The sequence below is a fragment of the Rhinopithecus roxellana genome, chromosome 4 (genome assembly GCF_007565055.1).
Source record: "Rhinopithecus roxellana isolate Shanxi Qingling chromosome 4, ASM756505v1, whole genome shotgun sequence".
In the NCBI taxonomy this organism is placed as follows: Eukaryota; Metazoa; Chordata; class Mammalia; order Primates; family Cercopithecidae; genus Rhinopithecus; species Rhinopithecus roxellana.
The window spans coordinates 131,534,453-131,552,152 of record NC_044552.1 but is presented as its reverse complement, the minus strand read 5'-3'; the positions used below and the strand labels follow the sequence as shown (position 1 = coordinate 131,552,152).

Genomic DNA, 17,700 nt, shown 5'->3' with positions numbered 1-17,700 from the left:
AAGAATGCTTCCAGAAATAACATAAATGATCCTAATATTGAACATCTTTGGCACTTACTCCATGCCAGTGACTGCACTAAACACTTTATTTATATTATTTCATTTAACATCCCCAGGTAGGAACTCTCAATATTTACAGGTGAGGGAAGTAAGGATTTAAATGAGCTTGAGCAGTAGAATCTTCTCTCAATCAACCTTTCCTTAACCAATCCAGCAATTAACTGCCTCTAAATTGCTTTGTAAAGCCACATTGTGATGAATGACCTTGGCCAGATGAATGCTGGGAGCTGGGAGCCTCCTCACTATCAGGCACCATCTAATATGGTTTCCCCCAGTAGAGTTGTGTACTTACCAAAAGTTACTCAGGTTTATTCCCAAACTTGCTTATGTCACAGTTATGTTTGCCATTGCAATGATATAATTTAATAAAACAGTGCATAAACCAATGAAATATAATTATAAAAAGAAAATACTGTTTCAATAACTCAGTAGGATGCTTTGAGCAGATAAGGCAAATCATATACACAAAATACTGAATTAAACATGGGGAAAAGAACAGCAAAAGATTATAAAAATGGAAATCCTACAAGTCTAGAGAGGTTCTACATTTATAGTATTTCTCATGTGTCATTAAGTTCTACTTCCACTTTAAAGAACCAAATGGGAAGCATTCTTAGAGTGCATCATAAATGAAGGTTTTGCAGGAAAGTGTAGTCCTACAACTAGAGGGTCTAGTTAAAGAACCCAATCTGTCAAATGAAAGTGTATTACTGATTTACATATAAATAAAGTGTTTATGATATACAAGTTATCCTGGGTAGGGAGGTGCAGGGGGGAGAAGAGGGTATTTTTTTCTAGCTGATGGAGGTATAACTGACAAAGAATAAACCTATTTAAAATATACAATTTAATAAGTTTGACAGATGTCTACATCTGGGAAACCATCACTACAGTCAAGATAATGAAAACACCAGTCACCCCCAAATTCTCTCATGCCCTTTGCAATCATTTTCTTTCCCTTCTCATTAATATTCCTCCACCCATCTCCAGGCAACCACCTATCTGTCACCAGATTCGTTTGCATTTGCTAGAGCTTTACATAAATGGAATCATATAGGGTGTAGTCTTTTTCTCTGGCTTCTTTCACTTCAATGTAATTATTTTGAGGTTCATCCATGGTGTTGCATGTATGAAGAATCTGTTCCTTTTTATTGCTGGGTAGTACTCTACAATTGCATATTGCACTTTTGTTCATTCTTCTGTAGATGGCTATTTGGATTGTTTCTGTTTGGGGCTATTACGAATAAAGCTGCTATAAACATTCACGAATGAGTCCTTGGGTAGACATATACTTTCATTTCTTGAATAAATGCACAGGAGTGGAACAGATGGAACATAGGATGGGCACATGTTTAACTTTTTAAGAAAACTGTGGAACTGTCCCACCAGCAGTGTTAGAGTCCCAGTTACTTCACATCTTTGCCAGCACTTGATATTCTTTTTAATTTCAGTGATTAAAATGGGTGTGAAGTGGTACCTCATTGTGGTTTTAATTTGCATTTCCGTAATGACTAACAATATTGAGTACCTTATGTGTTCATCATTCCTTTTTCCATTAATGTGTTTGTTTAAATGTTTTTTGGGGCAACTTTTTATGTATTCTGGATACAAGTCCTTTTCTTCCAGTCTGTGGCTTGTCTTTTTATTCACCTAACAATATCTTTTGAGAAATTCTTAATTTTAATAACATCTAATCTACCCATTTTTGGATTTTACATTTATATCTGATCCATTTTTATTTAGCTTTTGAAATATGGTGTAAATATGGATCCAGATTGCGTTATTTATGTATCTTTGCATATGCATATCAAATTGTTCCAACTCCATTTGTTACATTATCCTTTATTCAATTATCTTTGCACCTTTGCCGAGAATCAACTGACTATAGGGTCAACTTGTTGATCTTCTTGCTGATTGTAGGTAACTATTTTCTCAACTAACTTCCTTTTTGATTTGCTGACTAACAAATGTCTGGGTTTGTCAAGGAGCTTTTACTATATCCTAATGGTTAAGAAACTTGTTGCAACAGGAAGGACAAGAGAAAGGACAAAGCAGGAAAGAGAGAGAGGCAGGTAAGGATAAAATAAGATAGGCAAAACTATCACAACAGGTAGGAGAAAAAGGACTAGAAAAAAAGTGGAGGACATTTGTTTAAATGGCATTTTCCCATCACCAAAGACCACCCTTAACCCAATAGGACTCTATCCTATGTTGTTGTGTGTCTTTTTGTTTGTTTGTTTGAGACAGAGTCTCACTCTGTCGCCCAGGCTGGAGTGCACTGGGGCAATCTCAGCTCACTGCAAGCTCCGGCCCCCGGGTTCACGCCATTCTCCAGCCTCAGCCTCCCAAGTAGTTGGGACTACAGGCGCCCGCCACCACGCCTGGCTAATTTTTCATATTTTTAGTAGAGACGGGGTTTCACCGTGTTAGCAGGATGGTCTCCAACTCCTGACCTCGTGATCCGACCACCTCGGCCTTCCAAAGTGCTGGCTGAGTCACCATGCCTGGCTGCAACTCTATCCTATGTTTTGAAAACTTATGTCTTTAAAGTAAACTGCATTTATTAGGTAATCCATTTGTTTTCATATATTATTCATCAAAGGCATACGCTACTGCCAGTGTTTCTGAGCAGCTTGATAACCAAGATTGCTGTAACTCCTGCCAAAAGTAAACTGACCTTTTAGGTATCCTGTGCAGCCTTGTTGTGGGTAACTTTGTGATCTCCATTAAGTTTTCTGAAATATTCACAGTAGCCCCAGGACTCCCACTATCCCACTCCCTTCCCAAATCATTCTCTTTTTAGAACCATGGGGTTCTGGAGCCTCAGAGGAACATAGGCCTACAGGTTTCACCTGGCTTTACTTCCCTCATCAATCACCTGCAGTGTCATCAGAGCTTCAGAAAAATATGCCGTTTGTTAATGTGATGAAAATAACAAAAAGACATAAAGCACTTATTCAACCAATGGTTTGGCAGTAACTCAGAATACTGCTAATTAGCAAGGGACAGCCCCTAAACCATAAAAAATTGTCATTCCTTAGGAGAAACACGTAACCAGCACTTTTTCCAAGACTTTATGGAACTGCAATAAACCCTAATCAAGTTAAGCAACCCTAAAAAGTCTGGGATACCAGATCTTCTAACAAGATTGTGAGAAATTGAAAATTAAACACACCTAGAGGAACTGTTAGAAAAGTTAGTCAAAAAGGAAAAGCCTGTCCAAACTGGATAGATCAATGCTATCAAATCCAACAGCTTGACATGTTTGAATTCAAAAATAACTCAAAGCTAGATCCCCAAGTGAATAAAATGAATTCTTGGTGTAGACTGTGAAAACGTCACCTTAAGCAGTCATCTACCTTAACAAAAGAGAACAGATGTCAACAAATTAATGCATTAAAAGATGAGGTTAAAAGACACACCTATTGATTTCAAAATTTTTCCCTTTAGAAAGTACATCCCCTCTTTCTAAAACGGGATGCTTCCAACGTGCTCATCACTCCTATGCAGAGGGCCCAGCTAGGCCTCACAAAATTACTTCTATATTGGCACCTGTGTTGCTGAAGCATGGGCTACAGCTTTTAAGTCTACTGCCTTGTCACAAACCCAAATTATTTTTCAACTGAAAACAAGGTGCCCATCCAGATACATATATTGACTATATCTGTAACTTCCACATTGACAAGGCTCCTCTCACTTACTTTTGGGGACTCGCTGCTCTGTACAATGTCCAGACACTTCTCCCTCCATGTTTGTGTATTACACCCAACCTCCTAGGAGACAAAAGTAGCAAACATAAGCAGCCATGTCTGCTCATTTCTGCTTGCTAACATAATTTCACAAAGCTGTTGACTCCACGACAATGTGCAGCTCTCTGAAAGGATACTTTGAGGACAATGCAGTATTAGCAGACGGTCCTCCATGTCTCTTGCCTGGTCACTATATTCTTCAAAAGATAAATGACCCTAGTCCTGGCCTTTTCTGACATATAATGTCTGACAGGCTTAGTGATTATACTTCTGTAACCTATAACCAGATGTACTCTTACACCCAAACTTTGATGTGATTTTGCATGTACCAAACCTCCAGCATCTGTATATAAGCAGTGGGTTGAAGTATCTGTGCTGGAGCAGCCTGGCAGAACCTCTCTCAAAGGCTGCTCGTGGGCTACAGGCCTCAGCCTAGTCTTCAGTAAGACTTCTGAATAAAACTAACTTTAATTCTTTAAAAGGTGGATATTTTTTCTTTAGTCAACATCAAGTTAGATAGATATCTTATTTACAGATCTGGTAAAAGTGTACATGGCTGTAACTGACATTTTCTTTCCTTTATAGCAAGTCTAAGTGCCATTCATATAGGCTCCCTGATTTCTTACCCTTAGCATCAGAAAATGAAATCAGTAAACACAAAATGAAAGCAACAACAAAAAAATTAACTTCAGGATCTAAAGTTCACATTTAAAACAGCTTCAAAAGTAACATGGACAACTGGCAACGATCTCTTCAGGCTACTGATGTCTAGATCTGACAATTAATATGCTAAAGGTGGCCAGTATGCAAATAGTAACAGAAAACAGAAGGGAAAACTGAAGAAAGCTCACGGATTCTCTACCTCTGAGCAAGAGTTAGCTACCTGAATATGTTACCGAATCTCACTTTGAGGACTAGGAGTGGGAATCCAGGTTGAATTCCTACTTAGTCATTAACTGTGTGAACTTATTTAGATGTAACTTCTTTGGGCTTCAGTTTACCTCTAAAATGAGTAAAATCGTCAATGAAATTTAATAGACATTTACCATGTGGGTAAAACAAAAAGCATAGCCTTTGCTCCAAATGCTGACACATCTAAATTCTATGACTGTTATGGCTATGACTTTCTCACTCTTAGAATAACTGGGTTTATTAGGAATTACAATTAGACAGTTCTATGCTTGATTTAGGTATCTAAATTTTTAATCAAGTGTAACAGAACCACTTGCGATGGTGCTTATCACCAAGAAATGGTGCTATGGTAGCCAATTCCATTTGAACACTGATGAATGTAACCAGTGTTGTTTTACTGAACTTCGTGAGACAAACTGCTTTATTTTTACTTTTGCTGTTTCTGAGGCTTAGCAATGCCAGGTACAGCTAGTATAATTACCACAATGCTAAAAGTTTCCACTAAAGAAAAATATGCCTTAAAAAAATTACTATTTCAACTATTACATCTGTACAGCACTTTATGGTCCTCAAAGGTAGTTCACAGTCAGCAGGTAAGGTTTACCTCACTGTAGACTTGAGAGAGCAGAAAAAAGAAGAAAAGCTCAAGAATTTTTCCCCCTTTGAAAATTTAACCCTTTAACAGCCTACATAATTAGCAATCTAATTGCTGCTGGATTTGCCAAATTTAACTCAAAACAATATAAGCGAGATCTAAAGTAACAGAAACCACCAAGAAGAAATAAGAATTTTCTTCCATTAAACTTAATGCTTACCAACCACCATTTAACTTCATTCTTCTCTGCAACTTTTTTCCTTCTGCAGTAAGAACTGTACTTTCCTTAAAATTTCAAAGGAATTTTGCTGACCATAAATTACATCAGTAGAAATCATATCCCAAGTCTTTTATAAGGCTTTAAATAAAATAAAATTTATGCCTCAGACATTTGCATTAGTAAGTAGCAATACAGGCTTTGAATCCACTGGCAGACTCAAGACTTTCTTTACCCAGGTTTCCCCAACTTATCTTGTGTTCTAATGTTTGTGGATTTCAATCCGTTGGTCAAGAACGACATTTGAATTGAAGAGACAAGGAGATTTAAGGATAAACCATTCTTGATCACAGTATATGAAGTCAGCAAGACGTTCAATGACTGTTTTCTCTTTGCTTATAATGAAGAAGCATACGATCAAGTCTTTTCATTATGAAAATTGTTACAGACCTAGGAAACAAAAACATCTGTAGAATAATCTATTGTCAAAAATAAAATCAGATCAAATTTTAAAACTGTATGTTTATTGTGCATACAAAAGAACAGTTGGCAAACTTGGAGACCTCAAACCAAAATGGTTAGAAGTCTGTGCACAGCAGTTACAGCACCATTTATAAAACATAATGGAGAAAGTATCTTCACCCTCTTTTATAACTGGCTATTACATGTTAACATTCTTTATAAGAAAAGCAGACCAGTTGTCGATTTGTCTACACAGTAGGCACACCCTTATCCTTAGGGGATCCTTTCTAAGACCTTTCCTATACATTCATACCTATGATAAAGTTCATAAATTAAGCACAGTAAAAGATTAACAATGACCAGTAATAACACAGAATAAGTTTATGAGTACACCAGCATTACTCTTGCACTTTGGGGTCATTTTTAGGTAAAATAAAGGTGACCTGAATACAAGCACTGCAATACCGGGACTCATCTAGCAGCCTCTGAAGTGACTAATAGGCATGGGACAGCTACAGCAAGGATCCACTGGACAAAGGGATGATTTGCCTGCTGGACAGGGAGGCACAGGACTTCAGATTTCATGATGCTACTCAGAATGGTGCACAATTTAAACCATGTGAATTGTTTCTGGAATTTTCCATTAAGGTTGACCATGGGTTACTGAAACTGCAGAAAGAAAATGGCAGATAAGGGGGGACTACTGTAGCTAGTTTGATTTTACCAAATCATGCCGACAAGGCCTTGCATTTTGTTTTGTTTGATTAGAACTAGCATTTCAGGGAAATCAGGATGACTTAAGTTTTGGCTATGTGGCTATGGGTGGTTGATCTTGGGGTATATCTAATCTTTAACACTATACCATCTATCCAATAGAATTCCCTAAAACCAGAACAACAATTTTGGACTATTCACATAGAATCAACTTTGTCATACAGAAAGCTTTTATTGCAAAGTGAGTTTACATGTGATACATGACTTGTAAGCAACATAAAAAGTTGGTAGTTTTTATTAGCTGTAGGAGTGACTTTGAAACGGTTATCTGAATAGTGATCAAAAACTCAGAAAGCTTTCTCTTCATCTTTTCTGACCAGACAATCCCACTGCTCAAAAATCCCAATGAAAAATAAAGTGACAAACTAAAGACAGAGTACAATGTTAGTTTCTGGAATTTTATTATTTTTAATACATACATTTCACAAACAGAAACCCTCTAAAACCACACACAATTCCACAACCAAATGTTTCAATTTTATCAACATTCTTTAACTATTTACACTGTCTTTCCTCAACAAAAGTGCAATCCAAGACATCTTGACAAGAAATCTTTACTGACAAGAATTTATTTTTGAGCCGGTTTTAATGGAGCCCATCCATTTTATTTTCTTTCAATTACCTGGAATATTTAGTGAACAGGACATAAAGATGAACTGGGTTAGGCAGCATCCTATTATGGGAAATAAAACACTAAATAAGAACACTTTTTCCTCACTTCCTTCCCAATCTCCAATGAAAGTTACTCAACAGCTGCTACCAGGATACAAAACAGAAAAGCAAACTGGAGTTCTTGACCTAGACACAGGAGAAGAGACTGTGTATTAAGCATCAGTCTTGCAGGACTAAACAAAAGATTTTAGCAAATTAGTTTTGGTGCTCTAATAAGGTACATATAAGTCTTATCTGTTAGTTTCAGAGTTCAAATACCTAATAAGATTCTTTTTTGATGAGTTAATTTTCCCCCAACATATATGAAAATAACTTTTACTCAGAAAATGAACTTCTTTCACAAAACCTAGAAGTTAAAGGGCATTTGAGGAAAGCTCCTCTGTAACTAGAATAGGAAAATTCACCCAACTCCCCAACTTCATGGCACCATATCTCTTTTAAAGTATAAACCCATTATATCAACTGCTTCAATGTAACAAGAGAATGAAGAGGTGAGATGGCCTGAAGAGAAAACAATCAATCAGAAATTGTACTCTCACTACACTAAAGCAGATCACTGTATTTGTTCAAGGTATAAAACTCTTAAAAATAAATAATTAAAAAATATTAAGAGTAGACGAAAAAACACTTTGAAATTATTAGTCACTCTTAAGACTGCTTCATTTTACTGAACACTATTCATCAGAAAAACAGAAATTGGATCTCTTGGGTAACTAATATTCTTTTAGTATCCTAACTACAACAAAAATAATAACCTTTTTTGATATATTCCAATTCCAATCAAAGTATTCAGGGCAAGCTTGGGGTATTAAGGTCAGTAGATTTCCAAAATAAGATTTATCTTCATGGTGTTGAATACTCGATTATATTTTATTCCCAAATCAACCAAATTTTCCCTCTAGACAAGAATGAATCACCTTAAAGGCGAAAGATATTCTCAGATATGCTTCATGCCCTCATTATTTTCTCTATAAGTAACTGAAGACATCCATAGAATCCTTAATTTAGCATTGAAATAATGTCCAAGAGTAAACTTTATCCAATTACAGTAAAACCTCATCCTATTTATTGTTCAGGGGGTAGAAAACCATCTAAAAAGGCAACATGGAACACAGCATACACTACACTGACAGTAGTTCTAAATTCAGGAGCTTGCTGAATGCAATGTATAGGTCAATTGTAAGCTTCAGAAAAACAACATAAAGCAGGTTTCACTATAAAATTTTAGGTGGGTTAAAGATCAGCATCATCAATATTTTACTATTTAAATTCAGAAATAAAATCCAAATGGTATTACGAGGACAAGAGAAACTTAGCACTTTTTGCATCTGGGTACATGAGAGAATCAATAAGGAAATAGTTAATTCACCACTACAGCTTTGTGCATTAAAGACAAGTTTGCAGAAAGCTATGTCTTACAATCCTCCTCCTTTAGTTGCATCAAACACTGTCAGTTCAATGACTTTCTACCTCTTATAGGCATTTTATGCATTTCTTCCCACTGAAAAGTTTTTTCAGATGATCAAACACTAACCTAGATGCAGCAAACCAAATCATCCAAACTGAAAGATAAAAACTATTAGTCAATAACATTGGTTCTTTAATGCTGCATTGTTTCAAACACAACATCAAATACTTCATACAGAACTGAAACTCGGCCAGGCGCAGTGGCTCACACCTGTAATCCCAGCACTTTGGGAGGCCGAGGCGGGTGGCCCACAAGGTTAGGAGATCTAGACCATCCTAGCTAACATGGTGAAACCCTCTCTCTACTAAAAATACAAAAAATTAGCCAAGGGTGGTGGCATGAGCCTGTAGTCCCAGCTACTCGGGAGGCTGAGGCAGGAGAACTGCTTGAACCTGGGAGGCAGAGGTTGCAGTGAGCCGAGATCGCACTACCACACTCCAGCCTGGGTGACAGACCGAGACTCCATCTCAAAAAAGGAAAAAAGAAAAAAAGAACTGAAACTCACTTGCAGTATTGCCTAAATACTTCTGAAAAGAAAAAACACATAGGAAAAAAAAAAAGTATAAACCAAATGAATAATATAAAATGTTCACATCAACCCCAAATTTGGCTCTTCATAAAATGATTTTCAACATTTTTAGCATATATGCACATCATACATGAAATTATGAAATTAACTTTTGAGAAATCATATTCCAATTCTATAAGGGTATGGGATCTCAGTCTATTTAAAGCATTAAAATCTACTGAACCAAAGGCTGTATTTTGGAATGCCCAATGCTCTGACTAATCAAGTTCTATATATATGATCATCTTTTTTCATCAACAGTAAGGTATCATGGGCTTTTTAGAATGGTCTATTTTTCAAACGTACTGCTATGCATTACAATCATTGATTTTCCAAAACATACTTAAAAAAGAAATAGTAAAATTATTTTCTTCATCATCTTTTCATACTTTTTTTCCCCTTCCTTTTAAGGTCAAATCTTTGATTTTGGAAACTCAGAATTGAATGGGTTAAACATGGCCATAAGTAATTTTGAGGACAATAAGTGTGGCAATTATTGGTTCTGAAGCTCACCAGTTAGATTCTGTGGCTGATTTACCTGTGAGAAGAATATGATACCAAATGACACTTCAACAGTGCAACCTGTAATAAATCATCACTGCCCAAATCATGTTATTCATGGGTTCTCCTTAAGAGCTATTCTACCAACTTCAAAGACACAATTCAAATGATTTGAGTTCTGCCTTCTTGCATTATTTCCAAATTCATTTCACATATTCTGTTACAGGTCAGTTTACCTAAACATAATTTGCAACACTAGTATCCTTTCATATGTCTTACAATTTGGATATTATTTTCAGCATGAAAAATGAATTGGCAAATTACAATAGCGATAGAAACAGCACTTGTGCCACTTTCAGATCACCTGTCAGTGTGAGTAAACTGCCTGCCCATGTGTGCTGCAGAACACTAGGCTGAGATAGACTAATGCACTATTAGCTCTCCAGGCACAGACTTACATTCACTTGTCACATGTTTTTCCAAAGGCCCAAGGAAGATCTAAAAGAAGGTTTTTAGAAAGTTAACATTTTAGTAAGAGTTTCCTTCCAACCCCTATCAAGCTCTTAGTTTATAACCATAAATTCCTTTCCTAAATTCACCCCATCCTCCCCACCATCTTAAAGCTGCATCAAAGACTCTTGGTAAGAGTGAACCCCGACCCAAATGCACAGGATTACCCATCTGGGCTCTGGTCAAAACCACAGACTAACACTCGGGAATCAAATCAGGGCAAGGGCAGCCCCTATTTCAGTGGCACACATACAACAAAGTAACTCTCCTTTAAATTAGAAAAGAAATTAATGTCACAGAATGTTTCCCTATAAAAGATATGTAATAAAGTAATAATATCAATAAAATAGCTATTACTAAAGCAAAGCTTTCATCAATAAGCTTCAAGAACTTTGAAGGAGGAAAATGGCTTCACGAAGTGGTAGTCCAGGTTCCCACAGTGTGGACACTGCTGGACGTTGCTATATTCTGAGAAGTACTGCATTCCGATCCTCACGTCGATCACCGGCTTCCCACAGTGCTTACAGTTCAGGCGGGCCTGGGGGAAACAGACACCATCAGCCACAACACCCCTCCGCTACCCAACACTTGTCAAAGCCATCCAAACCAAAATGCTGGGAAACTGACCAAGGGGTTCGTAAAGGATCCCTATTATTACCAAAAACAGGGAAACAGGGTATGCCTGAAAGACTCCCAACTTCTCTCCTGATATGCAGCTCTGCTAGTTGTTTCACCTACTTATGAGAAGAAAATTCTAAACTAGTACTGCCTAACTGAAGTTCCCTAACAGTCAGAAACCCCTCCCCCTGGATTTTAAGACAGTGGCTGAAGCTGACTTCCCTCACCCAAACCTCCACGAAATTCTTTGAGATTTCATTTTTCATTCTACTCTATATAAAACTTGCATTTTCTTTGATGTAAAAATAAAATTTCCCAAGATACTCAAGTAAAATTAGCAATCCAGGAAGTGCGGTGCTGGTCTGAGGCTTCTGGAGTTCCCAGCACCCTGCATCTTCACTCATGCCTAGCCTCTCCGTAACAGCACAGTCCTGGAACCTTTCAGCAATGGGTCCAAGACTTAAGTGAATAATCAGAAATTAGAAATAAAACAGACTAAATTTAGACTCATTTTAAAAATGTACTTAAAAAGTATAATCTCAACTTGTTCTCAAAATACTCCTGGGAGGTAGGTAGTATTAGCTGACTTTTAGATAATGCAACTGAGGCACATGTGATAAAGCACCATGCCCAAGACCACACTTAGAAAGCAGCAAGGCTAGAGTGAACCAAAGCAGCCTGCTGATCCTCAACCACTGCAGGAACTACTTTTCTGTAACCTGAGATAAACACTCTTTTAACTATGTAATCTCTCTGATTAAAAGTGTGATTCTGAGCAAACCTGTCTTCACCCTGTTATGCCTTTCTAAGAATCAATTATTGCTTATTTTTGGCTACATCTTATTGAAGACTTCTCTTGATTCATTAGCAGCGTCTAACACTTGTATCCTCACAGATTTTTTTAAATTAATAGTAATCGAACATATTTTCCATTTCAGTAGGGTGCCAGAAAAGAAAGGTCTGGGCTTCAATTGTTTTAAGGAAGAAATACAGTGCATGGTGAATACCAAGAGGCTGGGTGTGGCAGGATGCTATTCTGTTTTCCTTCCTAAAGACATGGAAATAATCTCATTGCCTTTCAATGGTGTATCAGAAAGAACACCAGAACAGGAGTCACACGGTGCAGTCATGGCTGTGACACAATGTATGTAGACCTGGGTAAAATATCCCAAGTTTGTAGGCCTCCACTGTATGAGGAAATAAGGAGGTTGGTCTAGATCCCAGGTCCTTTCTAGTGCTAATCTTCTGAGTTAACAGGTTCAAACGTTCTTTCGCTTCCTTATTTCTTTTTTTTTTTTTTTTGAGACGGAGTCTCGCTCTATCGCCGGGGCTGGAGTGCAGTGGCCGGATCTCAGCTCACTGCAAGCTCCGCCTCCCGGGTTCCCGCCATTCTCCTGCCTCAGCCTCCGGAGTAGCTGGGACTACAGGCGCCCGACCACCTCGCCCGGCTAGATTTTTGTATTTTTTTTTTTAGTAGAGACGGGGTTTCCCCGTGTTAGCCAGGATGGTCTCGATCTCCTGACCTCGTGATCCGCCCGTCTCGGCCTCCCAAAGTGCTGGGATTACAGGCTTGAGCCACCACGCCCGGCCTATCACTTCCTTATTTCTTTAATTTAAAAGATAATCCTCCACGCTGTGTGTGCAGAGGGGAGCTACTTCCTCTGGTTTCTCACGAGCTGGCATTAAGGCATAATAACTATCATAAAATGCTATAGTGAATAACTACTGATAACAGTAAAGATACTCTCTTTACAAAAATCAAGCCATAATGCTAAAGACATAAAACTATACAGTAACTAATAAAGTATGTATCAGCTATTTGCACTACAAACCCAGGCTGGAACACTTTAGAGCAAAGAAAAATTTCTCTCCTGCCCATAACAGTATCAAGGAATTATATAACAAGCTATTTTCTTCCCCAAGCACTTGGAAATAAAGCAAGATATTTCCAAGGATTTTGTCTCCTGTGATTCCATAGGTTATTTGTGTTTTCACATGTGAATACCTCCCTCTTTTTCTGATGACAGGTAAATTTCAGATGTTCTCATAGCATGAGACAATGCCTCCTTTTAGTAGTGCTTTAAGGATTACAACCTCAAACACCTTACAAGACAGGCAATTCCTAGATAACTGTACTATCCCACAGAAAGAAAACAACAAGAAAATCCTGTCTATTTAAGTAAAGACAGTAAAATCCTGTCTTTCTTCCTTTTAAGTAACTTTTTTTCTATTATAAATTTAGTATAAGCTAATCATACAGAATCTTAGAAAATATACTCAAGGAAAAAGAGAACTAAAGGCATCTTTCCATTTAAGAAAGTGACTTTCTTCCTTTTAAGTAACTTTTTTTCTATTATAAATTTAGTATAAGCTAATCATACAGAATCTTAGAAAATATACTCAAGGAAAAAGAGAACTAAAGGCATCTTTCAGCCTCCTACCTCTGAGACCATCTGGTAACAGGTTAGCAATTCCCTTTTCATGCTCACTTACTTACAAATGCAAGCATATTATTATGCCATTTTATAACCTGTTCTTTTGACCTAATATACTGGAAATGCTTCCCACATAATTATATATTATTCTATACTATCCCTTTTAATGACCGCATAGTATTCCACTAAATGACTACATTACAAGTAGTAACTCAGCCATCATTGCTAGACTGAATTTCTTCTTTATTGCCAGAAGCATCTTCCCTACATTCACTTGGGGACAGAAGCCTAGTATCACCCACTGCTCCCTCAGTGTGTTCAATACCTACCTGACAACATGGAGAGGCAGCCAGGATGTCGTAGGTGTACATAGTGCCCAGCTGGTGCCAGCTGCCATCCCACCGTGACTTACACTTGATGCAGATGATCTTGTGAACCCCTTCCAGGCAGTCCACGCACACCGCATACAGGTGCATGAGTCTCCCTGTGCACAGAAGACACAAGGCTCTGAGTGGCCATCATGGAAATCACGTTTCATCTCCAAGGGGATAAAAAATGTTTCATCTACCAATTATAAGCAAAGATTTTATCTTTTGGATAAATATAAAAAGAAAAATCAATATTTAGTACACAAGCTGTCCTTTCAGGATAATGATGAACTACTAGTTATTGTCAATAAAACATGTATTTTAAGTTCAAGCATATTAAAAACTTGGCTTCAATTTGCTTTTCCAAAAGGTGCTGCTGGACTTACATAATGGGTCCATCCAAATTCAAGTAACAAAAGCCACATATACTCAAAACCAGCCTGTACTGTATTTACGCAGGACTTCCTGCTCAAAACTTTATGTTTAGCATATAGAGACTTAACCAATAACATTGGTCTTGTCACAAGCTCTCACCCCCTGACAAGTCCCATCATAAAAATCAAGTCTGTCTTGGGGACTGATAGCCCAGAATTACACCACAACCAAAATTACCATGTTAACTATCCTTGTTCTCAAAATGCTCAGCCATCACCACATCTAATTTAGGAACCAGAATTGTATCTTTCTTGTAATTTTTAAAAAGAAGTTCAACGTCCTATTCACTGAGCTCTTAAAAGTTACAACATGATCCCCCCTCCATTATTTGATAACATCTTAATGTTTATAAAGGAAAGATGTCATCCTAGTGTATATGGAAGCATCACAGTTTAAATAATTAGGGAAGAGTCAGAATGCCCAGAATCTGCCCAGGCAACATATAACAGCAACATTTCTGCTCTCTGTGTGGGACCCAGGGTGCTTCCCCACATAAAAAACTACCATCAGGAGAACACATAATCCTAAGTGGCCTCATATTCAGAATGTGCTGTTCACTGCCATCAGTCAGACTATGGGTCTTCAGGACTCAGTAGTAAGGACCAACCTGCTCCCTACCCGATGGAAAGGTATATATGTTCCATCTACAGTACTTAGGGGAGCCCTTCATTTGCATTTGCTTGCATGACCCCCTTCCTCCTTCAGTGCAAGGACCATGTCTTATTCAACCTTGTAGACTCAGTGACTATCACAATGTCTGGGATGTGGAAAGCACTTTATAAATGTATGTTGGGTAAATGGATTGGGCATGTTAACAGCCATAGACAGCATAACCTTGGGGGCCTTTATGCCCAAAAGGGGAAGGATGACAAGAACTTCTTGAAATGCCGCCCACCTCTGCTCTATGGCATTGAAAATAAAAGGGTCTCACATGCCACATCTACTCTAGCGTTGGGGCATGTTAGGCAGTCCATTCAAGGATCCAGGAGCCACTGGAAACAACTTCATTTGCACTCTCCATCCTGCTTACTCAATGCAATTCCCAAACATTCACAGGTACAGAGGTCACAGCTAAGAAGGGTAAGGGCAGCCTTAGACACAGAAGTCAGGTGTTGCTAACAATGAACATAATGATGAAGACACAGTAATTTTTACTAAGAGTTAACCGAGGGTATGGTACTATGCTACCAGCTCCATGTGAATCATTTCATTTAACCCTAACAGCAACATTACAAAATAGGCATTACTGTTGCTCCCACTTCTGAGAGTAGGAAGTGAGGCTTAGAAGCTGAGCAGCTTGCCCAAGTTCATGAGATAATTAAGTAGCAAGTCCAGACTGATTCATGTCTCTTGGATCCATAACCTACAGGTAAACTCACAGGAACACTTGGTCTGGACTCAGTCTAGATTTGTTTCAATTCTACTAAACATTGTCCTGACCACACAGAATTTTGAATTTCTAAACCCTTTGTGAATTTAAACAAAAAGCCGATTCTCTGGAGAACAATCACATGTGGTTCAAGGTGGTAAAGAAGCCCCATAAGAACTTCTTAATTAGATCAATCTTAATAAATTATTAAAGCTAAACAAAACCTATCTTCAGAGGAAAAGAGAGCAAACAAAGTCCAGAGACAGAGTCCGGGGAAGGCAGTGAGAGGTAAAGGGCAGGGCGAGGGAGTAATAATCCAGAGAAGGCCACTGGACACAGCAAGTACTGCAGCATTGTGTCAGCCCTGCACACTATGCAATCCTGTGGCCTGCAGTGTAGTGTGGCCGTTCTATTGGAGTTGAAAATGCTTTTAAAAACACGTTTCAGTTCTACTAAACATTGTCCTGACCACAGAGATGCACTTTGGGAGGCTGAAATGGGATGATCGTTTGAGGCCAGGAGTTCAAGACCAGCTTGGGCAATAATACAGTGAGACCCCATCTCTTAAAAAAGTTTAAGGCTGGGCACAGTGACTCATGCCTGTAATCCCAGCACTTTGGGAGGCCAAGGCGGGTGGATCACCAGAGGTCAGGAGTTTAGATCAGCCTGGCCAACATGGTGAAACCCCATCTCTACTAAAAATACAAAAAAATTAGCTGGGCGTGGTGGCAGGCGCCTGTAGTCCCAGCTACTCATGAGGCTGAGGCAGGAGAATCACTTGAACCCAGAGGCAGAGGTTGCAGTGAGCCGAGATCGCAGGATTGCACTCCAGCCTGGGCAACAAAAGCAAAACTCCGTCACAAAACAAAACAACAACAACAACAACAACAACAAAGTTTAAAAAAATTAAATAAGCCAAGTGTGGTGGCTTGAGCCTGTAGTCCTAGCTACTGGAGAAGCTGGGCAGGAGCACTGCTTGAGCTGAGCAGTGCAAGGCTGCAGTAGCTATGATCACTCTGGTGCTTTCCGGCCAGGGTGACAGAGTGAGAGAGAAGAGAGGAGGGAAGAGGGAAGAGGGAAGAGGGAAGAGGGAAGAGGGAAGGGAAGGGAAAAGAGAGGAGGGCAGGGGAGGGGAGGGGAGGGGAGGGGAAGGGAGGAGAGGAAAGGAAAGGAAAGGAAAGGAAAATGGAAGAATGCATGGTCAGTAATTGGTGATTAAAGACATGACTTACATTTTCTTACTACAAATAAGATGGCATGGATTTCGCAAAGATGTGGCAATAAAAATGCTGACATGTGGTCAAGGGCTCACTTGTGGCAATGATGACTTCTCTGGTAATAATTAAACACCCTGATCTTCAGGTTTTATATCAAATGTTCAACTTCTCAGTATCTTTGTGGTGCACATCTAATGTGTGCATTATCTATTTATGTATGTCTGTTTTGATGTGTATACACACACACACAAGTACTCAGGCCTAATTTTTACCTTTCTTCATCTGCTCCTTGCAAAGTACCCTCAAGATTTGGTCATGGGTTTATCATATCCTCCTTCCTTTTCTTTCTCTTTTCTTCCTATCCAAGAGCTCTTCTACCCTTAGGATTTTAACCGCCACTGTTACAAACTCCCCAGTGTTCAACTCAAATGCTTATTTTTAACCGTGTCTGCTAGACATCTCCACACAAAAGTCCCAGCATCCCTTCAAACCCAACACTCACGAACCTCATCTTCTGCCCCCAAAACCAGGCCCTTTCCCCACCTTTACCTACCCATCTCCTTTCTCTACTCTTCCACCATTTATCTGGTCTAGAAACAATGTGAATTTTGTTTCTGAATTCACAAGCTGTAGTTTTTCTTTAAAATAACCTCTTGACAATATCCCCTCCCTTCCATTCTGTCCACACCTTAGCATTCTTTTATATCCTTGCATCTAGACTACAAAGTCTCAACTCTGTCTGTAGATCCCACCGCTTTCAAACCCCTTTC

At 38.6% G+C, this 17,700-nt stretch overlaps 1 protein-coding gene across 1 annotated transcript in view; it reads right to left on the bottom strand.

The window, feature by feature from the left end:
- Positions 1–7,149: 7,149 nt before the first annotated feature.
- HECA (hdc homolog, cell cycle regulator) overlaps positions 7,150–17,700 on the bottom strand; it is a 45,605-nt gene continuing 35,054 nt past the window's right edge. Inside the window, exons 3-4 of the mRNA XM_010379525.2 lie at positions 13,871–14,025; positions 7,150–11,026 (exon numbers count right to left, since the gene is read on the bottom strand). Of these exons, the coding sequence (XP_010377827.2) occupies positions 10,862–11,026; positions 13,871–14,025 (320 nt within the window). The 3' untranslated portion in view covers positions 7,150–10,861. The remainder of the gene's footprint in view (positions 11,027–13,870; positions 14,026–17,700) is intronic.